General features: G+C 42.1%; 1 protein-coding gene across 11 annotated transcripts in view; it reads left to right on the forward strand.

The window, feature by feature from the left end:
• OCA2 (OCA2 melanosomal transmembrane protein) overlaps positions 1 to 14,220 on the forward strand; it is a 193,714-nt gene that overhangs the window by 105,650 nt on the left and 73,844 nt on the right. For 9 of the 11 annotated variants that reach the window (XM_047772579.1, XM_047772573.1, XM_047772577.1 and 6 more), the window contains 3 exons: positions 5,842 to 5,989; positions 8,613 to 8,670; positions 12,270 to 12,378. In XM_047772579.1, coding sequence (XP_047628535.1) covers positions 5,842 to 5,989; positions 8,613 to 8,670; positions 12,270 to 12,378 — 315 coding nt within the window. Of the gene's footprint in view, positions 1 to 5,841; positions 5,990 to 8,612; positions 8,671 to 10,439; positions 10,522 to 12,269; positions 12,379 to 14,220 lie in introns of those variants that run through there. The other 2 variants (XM_047772582.1, XM_047772580.1) reach the window with 2 other exon arrangements.

Genomic DNA, 14,220 nt, shown 5'->3' on the forward strand with positions numbered 1-14,220 from the left:
ATTGGCCTGGCTAAGGGTTTATTGATGTTATGGATCTCAACTAGCATTTGATTATATAGATTTTCTCCACATTTTTTTCTCTTTTGATGATTTATACTCTGATATTTGTTATTTATTTTCTTTAGTTTATTTTGGGTTTATTCTTCTTTTACTAGTTTCTTAGCATGGGAATTGAGGTTTTTGATTTTACATATATATATATAAGATATATATATCTTCTATTATAGGTTTTTCTGTTTTTGTTTTTTGTTTTTTTTTGTTTTTGTTTTTGTTTTTGTTTTTGTCTTTTTAGGGCTGCACCCACAACATATGGAGGTTCCCAGGCTAGGGATCTAATTGGAGCTGTTGCTGCTGGCCTACACCAGAGCCACGGCAATGCCAGATCCGAGCCACACCTGCGACATACACCACAGCTCATGGCAATGCCTTATCCTTAACCCCCTGAGCAAGGCCAGGGATCTAACCTGCAACCTCATGGTTCCTAGTCAGATTCATTTCTGCTGTGACACGATGGGAACTCCTAATATAGGTATTTAGTGCTCTAAATTTCCTTCTACATAGTATCCTCTCACCAATTTTTGTATGTTTTGTTATATTTTCCTTCAGCTCAAATTACTTTCTAATTCCCATATTGATTTGTCCTTTGATTCTTGGATATCTTAGATGTATTTACTTACACCAAATATTTGGGGATTTTGCAGTTACCTAATTTCACAGTAGTCGGAGAATATACTTTGTAAAACTTGAATCCTTCCAAATTTATTGAAACCTGTTTTCTGGATAGAATGTGGCCCATTCTTGTAAATATTCTATTTGCAATAGAAAAGAATATGTATTCAGCTGTTGTTGGTTGGAGTTACGTCACTATGGCTGTTGCCAAAATCTGGCCACTGTCCACCAGTGCCGAATATAAAAGCAGAAAGAGAGTTTTGGGTGAAGGAGGAAAAAAATTAGCTTTTATTGCTTCACTAGGCAAAGGAGGCCACAGCAGGCTAATAATTCAAATAATGTGCCCCATAGAAGGGAGGGGATTCAGAGTTTAAAATTGAACAGGAGCCCTTCTGTGTTTCACCCTTGCTTGATCATACCCTAAACACAATCACCTGTGAGCTAAAGATTATGTACCCAAGCACAATGGCCTGTGACTTAAAGATTATGCTAAGCAGCTGATATTTTTCAGGAAATTTCTTAGGTTGTTCTAATCTCTGGTCAGTATCCCCTTTTCACACAAGTACTCTTATTCTAGGAAAAGTGATGATACCATAACCCAGAAGATTACCATCAGGATCATGCTGAGATTCCTGACACCAGCTTTGATGACTAAGATTGTCCAAAAGAAAGATGAATGCATGCTTCCCCAACCCTGATTCTTATCTGAAACCCTGGCTTGTTTTTTTTTTTTTTTCCTTTTAAATTATAAAACTCCCAGAAATTCTTCTCCAGGGGAGCACAGTCCTTGAGGCATTAGCCTGCAGTGGCTTCCTTTACCTGGCAAAGCTATAAAAGCTGTGTTTTTCTCCTTCACCCAAAACTCTATCCCTGTGTTTCTATTCAGTGGACAGAAGCCGGGTTTCAACAACATGGCCGATTAGATCAATTTGGCTGATACGTTAGTCAGATCATCTGTATTCTTGCTGATTTTCGCCCATGTGTTCTCAATTATTGAGAGGTGGATATAAAAATCTCTGATTATGATGATTTATCTACTTCTCTGCAATTTTTTGATTTTTGTTTACATGTTTCAAAATTTTGTTACTGGTATACATAAACATTTAGGGTTGTTATGTTCTCTTGAAGAATTAACACCTTTATTATTATGAAGTGACTTTGCCTACGCGTAGTAACATTCTTGCTCCGAAATCTAACTTGGTCTTAATGTAGCAATTCTGGCTTTCTCTTGACTACTGTGAGTGTGGTATATTTTTATCCTTTTACTTATCCTTTTAATTTTAAAAGTGCACTTTTAAATGTGTCTTTAAAGTGCATTTCTTGCAGGTCCTTACAATTGGGTCTTGCTTTTTTATCTAATATGATGATCTCTGTCTTTTGATTGATGTTTTTAGCTCATTGATATTTAACATGATTAAAGATATGGCTTAAATTAAGTGTATCATCATGTTGCTATTTTCTAATTGTGATTTTTAGTGATCATTATATCTTTAAGTTCAAGTGATATTTTACCACTTAACATAAAGTATAAGCATTTTACAATAGTATGATTCCATTTTTCAACTCCTGAACTGGAGCTAGGTGATCCTCCTCTAGTCTCCCTGGCCTCCACCACCTCCTGTGAGAGAACATTTCCCACAGGGTAATGTCTTTGCCTTTTTGTAACATGTACATGGCAATTCCAAGTAATGCCATAGAGGTTGATTGAGAAGCTCAGGATAATGGAGGCTGGTGGTCATCAGAGAGATGAAGAGGCATCTGCTGATATGTCCTGGTTGGGGCCAGAGGGGCAAAGGCAAAGCTAAAATTTACACAGTGGGATCAGAGCTCACAGTGGCACTCAACATTTGAGGATCTTGAGTCTTTCCCAGAGATCTTTGCTTTTCTCCTGCAGGTCATAGGGAACCACTGGGTATTTGAAAGAAGGAAACTATCTGTCTTCTTTGATTTATCAGCCTAGAGAAGTCTATCTTCTTAGAAGACAGGTAAATAGGAATATAGATTTCTTCTTTCTATGTAGCTATCTAACTATTTGTCTCTAGATAACAGAGAAATATATAGACAGGTAGTTTCTATAGAGGATAGATAGATAAATAGGGCAAGCAGTGTTTTATGATGAACCAGTGATGGGTTAATAGGAAGTAACTTTAGTCAGAGGTCACTAAGGAGCAATCAGAAATGGCAGATGCTAGGAGATGAAGCCTGGATAAGCTGCTGACCTGGGGTAGGAACAAGTGGGCCCTGTAAGACCTACACCAGCATATCCTGAGCTGCTCTCGGATATGAGTACAGCCTTATCTCATGTTTATTTGTGATGTATCTCATTTCTCCATCCAGCTTGCTGGAGGCCTGAACTATAACTTGTCAATTTATTCTTCTCCTTTAACATCTAGCATGGCACCTGACACCAATTACATGTTCAGTGCAGGAATGTAGGGAATGGCACTGATAAGAACAAAATGACATTTCAGGTTCATGTACCTGGAGGAATAATGATACTATATAAAAACTAAGAAAGGAAACTATATCCAGTCTCTTGGGCTAGAACAAGATGGAAGATAGCATGAGAAAAAGAATGTAGGCGTTCCTGTCGTGGCTCAACAGAAATGAATGACTGCTGTCCAGGTTGATCCCTGGCCTCACTCAGTGGGTTAAGGATCTGGCATTGCAGTGAGCTGTGGTGTAGGTCACAGACATGGCTCAGATCTGACGTTGCTGTAGCTGTGGTGTAGGCTGGCAGCTGCAGCTCTGATTCAGCCCCGAGCCTGGAAATTTCCATATGCCGCAGGTGTGGCCCTAAAAAGCCAAAAAAAAAAAAAAAGAATGTATTTACTTGTATGATTGGGTCACTATGTTGTATAGCAGAAATTGACACAACATTGTAAATCAACTATATTTCAATTAAAAAAAAAAACTAAGAAAGTGAGGGAAAAGAGAGTTTTATAGGGAAGATGGCATGTTTATCTGTGGACCTTGTAGCACAAGGTTCAGAGGGCAATATCAAGTAGCTCGTTGGGACCATAGTCCTAGAGCTCAGCAGAGACAGTGGGGAAATGGCAGAGAAGTGCCAGGAAGCCTGAGAACTGGGGAGTGAGCATTTGGGTAAACTGAGTTCTGGATGCAGGCAGTGAGCTCCCTCTCCTGAGCAAAATCCCTCTCAACTAGATTTTCTCCTGGTTGATGATATATTTCATTCCACAATTAGGAAAACAAAAATGAACTACCTGAGCACTCATTCATGTGTTGATCTGGGGAGAGTAGCCTGTCCTATTTGCTTTGGTGGGTTAGAAGGCAGCTAGGCTCTGAGTGAGCATGGGGGGCTGAGGCTGCCACTTCAGAGGACCCCTGCACAAGGGAGCCCTGGGGACCTGAAAGACCAGATTCATGGTTTTTGCTTCTCCAAACACCATTATGGGGAGGATCCCACAGGCTGGGCTGAGGTGAGCTTCACTCTTCAAAGTTGGTCAACTGCCTAGGAAAGTGGCAGTCTCCAGTATGCCTTGGAAGAATGGCTGGAAAGTCTTGGATATTTGGGGTGGTCTTTGAATAGTATCCACTGTGTAATGGCATTTAGAGCACTGGACGAATTGCCGGACCTATTCACACCTTCCCTGAAGCTGCTGCACTGTCTCAACCTCCCATTTCCCCCCCAGGGCAGCATTTTTATGCTCAATGTTCCAGAAGGCTAGTTCATGTGTTTTTTGTTTTCTTTTTTTATTGTTATTTCCCCCAACACACTTTTTTTTTTTCCCACTGTACAGCATGGGGACCCAGTTACACATACATGTATATATAATTTTTTCTCCCATTGTCGTGCTCCGTTGTAAGTATCTAGACATAAGTTCTCAGAGCTACACAGCAAGATCTCATTGTTAATCCATTCCAAAAGCAATAGTTTGCATCCATTAACCCCAAGCTCCCATTCCCTCCTACTCCCTCCCCCTCCCCCAAGGCAACCACAACTCTATTCTCCAAGTCCATGATTTTATTTTCTGTGGATATGTTTTTATCCTCTGTCCCCTGCTCCTTCTTTTTGTATCATTATAACCTCATAGGTTGTTTAAAGAAGTAGGAGACATTCAAAAGGAAATTAAAGATCTATTTCTCTGAAGAGGCTTTTGAATTATACCCAGGTTTCTTCTATTGTAGCAAGCCACAGAGAATCAGTAAGTACTGTACTAAATGGAAACACATTACTTGTCTTAGTTCTAATGAGTTTTCATCTTTGAAAGGCTGACCCTTCAGAGAAAACCACAATGCCAGTGGTGCTTTCCTTGTCTTTGAACCTGCAGGAGCTCTGGTCACAGGTCACTTGCCCCGCCTCAACTCTGCTTTGAGCTAGTGTCAGATGCTCTAATTTTAGTTGAAAGCATGTTGTCTTTTCATTTCATCTTCAATTGTTATGCTGTGTAGTATGGTGTGTTGCATTTAAGAGGTGATACTTGAAAATACTGTGCTTCCTTATATCTTTTGGTAGATATTTTGAGAAATTTATATAGTATCTTTAACAGTAAAATGGAGGTTAAATATAATTTTTCATAAGATATTCTAGTACTTTAGGAGCCAATAAAATGACAATTCATTGCTCTCTACTTTTCTATATCAAAAGGGGTTGGAATTTATTGACAGGTGAAAATTCACCTTATTCTGTTAATTTCAGAAGTTCATGAAGTTGTCTACATTTATCTCTGTGTCTTTCATAGTCACAAGCTTGGCTCAGGGACCTGGTCAGGAGGGAGAGTTCTCTCCCCATTTCCTGCTTTTACCAAATGCCCTACTGGGGAGACCAGGCAGCACCTACTACACTTGAATCCTCGATGCTCACTAGATCTGTTCAGAGATGAAGCGATGTCTGGCTTTTGGTCAAAAGTGAGATCTGAACTACTGTCTACAGAAAGTAATTTCTTGGGAGGGAAAAATGTTGGGTGCTAGCTTTGATATGCCTATTGAAGAATTTCTTCTTCACCCAAATTATGTGGCTACACATCTATGTAATTTTGAAAAGTCAGCTATGTCTCTATGAGTGCTGATCATCCACTGCTTTGCTTTGGCCCTTGGATATCTGTGTATCACTGGGTGTGTTTCTGATACTTGGAAGGCAGAGAGGGTAGTGGGTGTCTGCTGACGTCTGAGGTGGGAGGAGACTGTACCCTCGGCTTTCCTTTCCTGCAGAACTGAAGCACGAGATCCACGTCTGGCGCTTGACTGCACAGCGCATCAGCCCAGCCAGCCGCGAGGAGACAGCGGTTCGAGGCCTGCTCCTGGAAAAGGTGCTGTCACTGGAGCGCCTGCTGGCCCGAAGGCTGCACAGCTTCCACAGGTACTGAGCTGGGCCCTGTGCAGACCACTTTTGGTTCACAGCAGTTTCTCATCTTTGCCAGTTATGCTCAATGGTTAGATTGTACCAACAACCTATTACGACCCCCCTAAGAGTGTCCAACGGTAATGTGCAAAATGTGAGCTAAAACAATTGTGAAGAGAGTTTCTATTGTGGCTCAGCAGTAAGAAACCTGGCTACTATCCATGAGGACGTGGGTTCAATTCCTAGCCTCTATCGGGTTAAGGATCTGGTATTTCTGTGAGCTGTGGTGTAGGTCACAGATGTGGCTCAGATCCTGCGTTGTTGTGACTGGTGTAGACTGACAGCTGCAGCTCCCATTTGACCCCTAGCTGGGAACTTTCATATGCCATGGGTGTGGCCCTAAAAGTAAGTAAGTAAATAAATAAATAATGATTATGAAGAGTAGGCCATGGTATTGCAAAAGAGTAACTCTAGTTGCATGCTAGTGAGTAAGTTTTGGGCTCTGTACCCTGTGCTAAGACTCATATATGAGCTATAGCACATAATTTTATTTAACTCTCACTTGGGGAAAACTGAGGTTCAGAGAATTTGAGCAACTTTCCCAGTGTTATACATCCAGGAAAGAGTGATTGACTTCGCATTCAGCTACTGCCTGTTATACTTCTCTACCTAACATTTGTTCATAACAAGAATGAAAAACAATAACAAACTAATCTAATAAAACATTCTCCTAGTGGTTGATTTTCAGGGAGCCCAAAGAAGACTACTCAGTCCCACTCAATTCGTTTCTTGGGGTTTGTTTTAATCAAAGCTTGACACCTAAATGGTAGCAGTGAAGTGCTAAGCTTTTTCTCCCCACTTGGGTGAGGAGCTGAGTTCCAGCCTGCCTTCACTCTGGAAGCACTGACAGGAAATCAAGAGCCCGCTCACCCCCCATGGATGTGGAAGCTTTGCTGCAACAGGACCAGGAACTGGATGGAATGAGAAATATGTCCCTGCAAGGGGAAATGTTAGTCCTTGTGAAGGTAGTAAGAGTGGCTTTACGTGTTGCAATTTGCTGAAACCAGCCCATGTTCCCAGAGAGTAGGCAAGCTGACTGAGGGGGAGCTGGGTGCAGTGCCAGCACCACCTCTGAGGGTCACCCAGCGTGGTTGCAGCCTGAGCTGATGGTGAGGCGGGTGTGTGGAGATCCACTCTGTCCAGAGATGCAGCCCAGGATGACGCACTGTCTCACTGTCCTTAGTTCTGTCCCATCCCATGACCCACTTGTACCCTGTGATGCTGGAGAAGCAGGACCTGTTGTCTCCAGGCTACAGGAGGGCCCTGAGTTGCAAGCTGGGGACAGAGTGGCCAACTTCAACAACAGATCTTAAATGGAGAAAGGTTGTAAATTAAAGATGCAGTAGTAAATTTCCCCAAATGTATTTAATCTACTGACCTTCAAGTTTCAACATGCTCCATCTAGTGTGGGTGTTAAAGACATAGGCAGTGTATCTCAGGGTTACAATTGTGAAGAAATATGTGGGCTCAGAGAGTCACCAAGTTTTCATCAGCTCATCCTATGTTGATTACAGAAAGGGAAACTGAGGCCCCAAGAGGGCAATGGCTTTGTGAGACCCCTCAGTCATGAGCAGAAGATAGGAATGAGGGTGATCTAAGGCATGTGCTAGCTCTGTGGGTCTTGTTTCTGCATTTTATTTTTAAAAATTGTCTTCAGAACCATTCTCCTGAGTCTGCTGTGATTTCCTTTATGGTCAGTTCTGGCTGTGTAGTCAACCTCCTTTGATACTATGACACGTGAGTGCTTATTAGAACTAAATTCTCCATCACACAGCTTCTTTTACCTAATTGGAGAGGGAGGAGATAGAGCTGAAAAGATGAGCTGATAGGAAAGTTTAAAAAAGAAAGGCAGGGAGTTCCCTGGTGGCTCAGTGGGTTAAGGACATGGTGTTGTCACTGCTATGGCTCAAGTCACTGCTGTGGTGTAAGTTCAACCCCTGGTCCTGGATCTTCTGCATGCCGTTGCTGTGGCCAAAAAAAAAAAAAAAAAAAAGTAAGTTGAAATAAATGGAGGTGACTGAGATGGAAATGGAAATGAGTGGGTGCCATGACTTGGAGGTACTGTTGGGGGGTTAAGGGGTGAAGTGGGGGAAGAAGCACACATAGTGCTTCCAAGTTAATTTCCAATTGATAAAATCACCACTAAAGCAAGTGGAATTTCTTTTACTTTTTTTTTCCTTTAATTAAATTGTAAATATAACATCATTTTGGAAAAATTCATAAAAGTAAGTAGTGAGAAGAGGAAAACAACAAGAAAGATGGCTTGCTCTCTTCCCCCATTCACATTTTGGCCAGTGTTCTGACATTTCCTGAGTTGTGCTTGCAGTGCCTCATTGAACATTCCAGTCATTTCCTGGATATTTTTCTTTGGGGATGCACAGTGAGCATCTTTCCCGGTCCACAAACCCAGCTCCCCCAGGGAACCATACATAATGACGAGGCCAGCCTCACGCTGTGGCTGTACCTGGCGTCACACAGGGGTTGGCGTCCAGGCCATGCTGTGTGCTGCCAGCAGCCACCCTGCTGGCCTCATTGCTCAATGCCATCAGGAAAATGACGAGTCTGCCCTTTCCTCTTTTAGACAGATCTCCCAGGAAGATAAAAATTGGGAGACCAATATCCAGGAGCTACAGAAAAAGGTACTGTGGTTTCTTTTCTCAGGAATTTGTGACTTACTTTTGGAAGAAGAGAGATCCCTTTGCTTCACATTGCAACTGAAAATTGTCTTTTATTCCCGGAGTTGTGCATAAGACGTAGGTTATTTTCAGGAGTTAAGGGGACATTTTCCAGACATGGTAGGCTCATTTTGTCCAGAGATTGAAAAGTTAACTCTTAATGTTCCGTAAAGAATCTGGAAAAAGAAAGGCTATGTATATATGTATAACTAAGTCACTTCATTGTACAGCAGAGGTTCTGTGGTTAACATGCTGAAGGGAAGGTTGGCTGGTCTCTGTGCTTCCTATTGTGCAGATGTGGGGATGGAGGCCAAGATAGGAGGGGAATCTGCTGCTTAGATGGAACACCTTTTGGGGCAGAGTTGGGTTGTGTGTCTTCTGTCATATAGCTCTGACTTCAGGCACCAAAGCTCCTTTGGTGTTATTTTGTTCATTTTCCTTCCTTGGTAGAATTTCTCAGCCCACTTGAGGACACATAGTGCCCCTCTGCCAGCCAAGGCAGCTCTGCTCTAGATCGGCTAGAAGTCATTTCAAACCAGGGCAGTTTCTTTCCTAGGGAGAGATTGAATACTGTTCTCTAATTATGATAGGGATACTTTGTCCTTCCCTAAAGGAAATTTATTTATTTATTTATTATTTTTTTAATGATTTTTCCCATTATAGCTGGCTTACAGTGTTCTGTCAATTTTCTACTGTACAGCAAAGTGACCCAGTCACACATACATATACATTCTTTTTCTCACATTATCATGCTTCATCATAAGTGACCAAATATAGTTCCCAGTGCTATACAGCAGGATCTCATTGCTTATCCATTCCAAAGGCAGCAGTTTGCATCTATTAACCTCAAATTCCCAGTATATCCCACTCCCTCTTGGCAACCACAAGTCCGTTATCCATGTTCATGAGTTTCTTTTCTGTGGAAAGGTTCACTTGTGCCATATATTAGATTCCAGATATAACTTATATCATAAGGTGTTTGTCTTTCTCTTTCTGACTTAGTATGAGTCTCTAGTTCCATCCATGTTGCTGCACATGGTGTTATTTTGTTTATTCTTATGGCCGAGTAGTATTCCATTGTCTTCTTAATTGATTCATCTGTTGATGGACATTTAGGTTGTTTCCATGTCTTGGCTATTGTGAATAGTGCTGCAGTGAACATATGGGTGCATGTGTCTTTTTCAAGGGAAGTTTTATCTGGATATATGCCAAAGAGTGGGATTGCTGGGTCATATGGAATTATATATATAGTTTTCTAAGTTATCTCCATACTGTTTTCCATAGTGGTTGTACCAATTTACATTCCCACCCCCTAAAGGAAATTTAAACATTGGGGTCCTGGTCAGGAACATGTTCTTTGGGTCTCTTTTCCCAACCTCTGTCCCATTCAGACGGTCAGGGTTAGGGAAGACAGGTGTGGCTGTGATGCTTTTCTGGGCCTCAAGTTTATGCAGACCTCACCTTCTTTTCTAGACTGTGTAGTTCTGATTTCAGGTTAGGGAAGAGACTATGCACCTCTTGGTGTACCTGGTCAAGGACTGGGGAGAGGTGGAAGGGGCTGGGCACTGTCCTTGTATTGTACCTCAGGCTTCTCACCATGGTAACCCCAGATAACCAAAGGAGAGCATTTGACAGCCACCCCAAAATAACAAATAAGCACAAATTTCAGATCATTTTATACCACCTGGTGCCATGGATTTGTTCTTTGACCTGCCTGCTCCCTCTCTTTCCAGTCCTGGAGTTGGCCACAGGAATACCCAGACTCAAAGATTAACCTGGCTGCAAGGAAGGCGTGTCCTGCCTCCACCCAGTGAGGTGCCAAACCCCTCTCCTCCTCATTCTCCATCACAGACTTATCTAGCAAAACTGGCCTTCCTTGGAAGGGGAGGGGAAGATGAGTGGGGGCCGTCTAGGCTGTGAACCTAGACAGTGGGCAGGGAAGGAGGATAGGTGCTTTGGAGGCAGCCTCCATGGCTGTGCACAGTGGGCTAGGTACGGCAGCCAGAGCCACAGTGACACAGAGGGATGTGCTTGTGGTTTTTATGTCAGTAGCTTTAACTGTGTGACCAAGAAAGAAAATCTGTCTCTGTCTCTATACCTTGTCCCATACTTACGTCCTCATCTATGTCTATATCCTTATTTTTACCCCTATCTACACCCACCTCTGTGTCTATGTCTACATCTCTTTCTTCATCTAGACCCATATCTTACCCATAGCACCACTGTCTTTGTTCATATCTACTTGTATCTGTACCTAAGTCTATATTTATAGCCTTATCTATGTTTGCAGTTAGACCTCGTTAACCTGGTTAGTGTCCTCTTAGGACAGGCATCTGTGTGAGCTTGTCTGACCTTGCTCCCTGCCCTGGCCCACACAGCTATGGCCCTCAGAGTACAGCACCCTTTGGGGAACTTTCCCTGTGGCTCAGGCCACTGGAAGGGGGTCTGCAACTCCAAGTTTAATGAAGGTGCTGCAGAGCACCTCTCCTTACCCCCAAATGCCTGGGGGAGGGTTCCATGGGTGTCCTCTGATGACCAGGGGATAGCTAAGTGCCTTCAACAGAAGTCATGTGTATTGTAAGAACATTTTAACTTCAGTCCCATGTGAGCAGGAATTTGCATGATAGAGGAAAATGCTCTGAACACACAGTACCCTTGAAAATGGATGTCTTCAAGGGCCAGGTTCCTGGAGGTTATGTGTTGGCTCTGTGTTGGCTTTGCCAACGTTTCCTCTAATATTGGCAATGGGTCTGGGAACAGCTTAGTATCTCTGTGTCATATCAAAAGTCTGTTTAGTCAGGTGTCATAGAAAAGGACTGTACTATTTTTTAAATGTATTTATTTTTCATAGTCTTTGATTTCAAGATTTTGAATACTGTCATCTTGAATCTGTAGATTTCCTTGTAACACATTATCTTATCACCTTCTTTCAAGTTGAAGATGTGGCTCAGCAGTAATGAACCCAACTAGTATCCATGAGGATGTGGGTTCAATCCCTGGCCCTGCTCAGTGGGTTAAGGATCTGGCGTTGCCATGACCTGTGGTGTCCTTCGCAGATGCGGCTCGGATCCCACATTGCTGTGGCTGTGGCTGTGGCATAGGCCAGTTTAGCACCTAGCCTGGGAACGTCCATATGCCATGGGTTCAGCCTTAAAATAAAGGACAAGCTGGAGTTCCTGTCGTGGCTCAGTGGTTAACGAATCCGAGTAGGAACCATGGGGTTGTGGGTTCGATCCCTGTCCTTGCTCAGTAGGTTAAAGTTCTGGCGTTGTCGTGAGCTGTGGTGTAGGTTGCAGACGCAGCTCAGATCCCGTGTTGCTATGGCTCTGGTGTAGGCCGGCGGCTACAGCTCCAATTCGACCCCTATCCTGGGAACCTCCATATGCCACGGGAGCGGCCCAAGAAATGGCAAAGAGACCAAAAAAAAAAAAAAAAGACAAGCTGAAGACATTCTATTTTTGTTATCAGGAGAAATTTGTAGTGATTTAGATCATGTAGGGTGGTGGATGCATCATGGGAATCAGACCATGCTGAGTACTGAGTCGTGTTCTCCTCTCTCCCAGCACAGGATATCAGACAGGACTCTGCTCACCAAATGCGTGACTATACTGGGATTGGTCATCTTCATGTTCTTTCTCAATTCCTTTGTTCCTGGTGTTCATCTTGATCTCGGTGAGTCTTATTTGGGGTTATCTTTTCAAGTGATATCAGAGTTTTGGGTATCTTGGAAGGGGAGGTTTCAAAGCCTGTCCCCAGACACTAGTGAGGAGGGCTGAGAGGGATAGTTTTCTGGAGGAGAGGGAGAGAGCGAATTACATCTCAGGGGCATGGGTCCTCAGCCCCTCCAGAGTTTAGCATCAAAAGTGAAAGAGAGCAGGATGGATGGAATCATCTCTATCATACTTGAAAATCAGATCTTCTAACTGTTACCTGAGAAGCATCCCCAGAAAGAGCTGAGAGGTCATATCAGCAAGGCCACAGTCCGAGGTTTGTGCAAGCTGACCTAATCATTATTAAATGAGACTGTTAGTGAAAGGGCCAGAGAACTAGAAGAAGTCTACACTGGTCTTCTCCTAACTCGGTGGTGCATCTATTTTCCCTATGCAGCAGAACTCCATTCTCCCACCTGCCCCCCGGGTTTCTCTTCTCTTGCTCTCCCTCTCTTACATCTCTCACTTTGTACTTTCTCAAGGTCTGAGTTGCATAGCCCATCCCTGCCTGAGATGTGGCCATCTTGCAGAATGAGCTCACCAGATATCTTTTTAAGTTCACCATTCTTCCACTCTCCACCAATATTTTCCATGTTTCTTAGATCTTTCTTATTAACTTACTAATAATTCTTTCTATTGGTGTCATTATTTAAAACAAAATTAACCCCCTTTCAAAACCCACCTCACGTGAAAGTATAGATTTATGAGACAGTTAAATTTGAGGTGGTGTCAAGGAGTATTTTCTTTAACCAGAAGCTTTATGTATGGTTTTCCTTTAAAAGTGAGCACTGCTAAGATGTTTTGGATATCTTTTTTATAGAAATTCAATTTACTGCAACACTTGAAGAATGTAACTCCTGTAGAAAGCAAAGCCTCTTGCCTGTGTAAAACAGATGGATAACACGAGCGGGCTTAGTTATTTGAATTGCAACATTGCTTCTTTGGTTCTTGGCTGCCACTAGAAATCTTTATATTTCTAAAGATTAAACAATATAATAAAACTGTGTTTTGTGGGTAAAGGGGTTCCATTAGCTAATTCTTTTGGGTGTTCACAGATTATTTTGTTTCTAATTTTATTTGAAATTCCACTTTAAAAGAACATGTCATGCATTTTATGTATTTAAATTTTTTTTATTAAAGTATAGTTGATTTACAATGTTGTGTCAATTTCTGCTGTACAGCAAAGTGACCCAGTCATACATGTATCTACATTTCCTTTCTTATTTTATCTTCCATCATGGTCTATCCCAAGAGACTGGAAATGCTTCCCTGTGCTGTGCAGTGGGACCTTATTGTGTATCCATTCTAAATGTAATAGTTTACACTTGTTCTAACCCCAAACTCCCACTCCCTCCCACTCCCTCCCCCTCCTGCTTGGCAACCACAAGTCTGTTCTCCATGTCAGTGACTAAAACTAAAAAAATATCTGGGAGTTTGCATGTAGTTTTGTTAGCATTTGGCAGTTGTCTTTGTAGAAATAACATTACTTTTAAAATTTAAAGTCACCTCTTTAACCATATATATAGGCTTTCAAATATCTTGATTTCCATGAAACTTTTCATTTTAGTCTGAGAAGTCTGTGCTTTTTGCTGAGATGTCATATCTCTTTTTATGTGTTTGTTGCATCTGGGAATGAGGGCTTATTTTGTTTCTGCTTTTAAATCTGGTGTTTTCAGTTAGGATTGTGTACAAATGACTTTATCTAAGGATCCTGGAACACATAATTTGTATAATTGTGTATTCGGCATGATGGGAAAGAGTTCAGTTGACTAGGAGAAAAGTTTGATTAGCATATATTTTGAAC

Source organism: Phacochoerus africanus, chromosome 3 (genome assembly GCF_016906955.1).
Source record: "Phacochoerus africanus isolate WHEZ1 chromosome 3, ROS_Pafr_v1, whole genome shotgun sequence".
In the NCBI taxonomy this organism is placed as follows: Eukaryota; Metazoa; Chordata; class Mammalia; order Artiodactyla; family Suidae; genus Phacochoerus; species Phacochoerus africanus.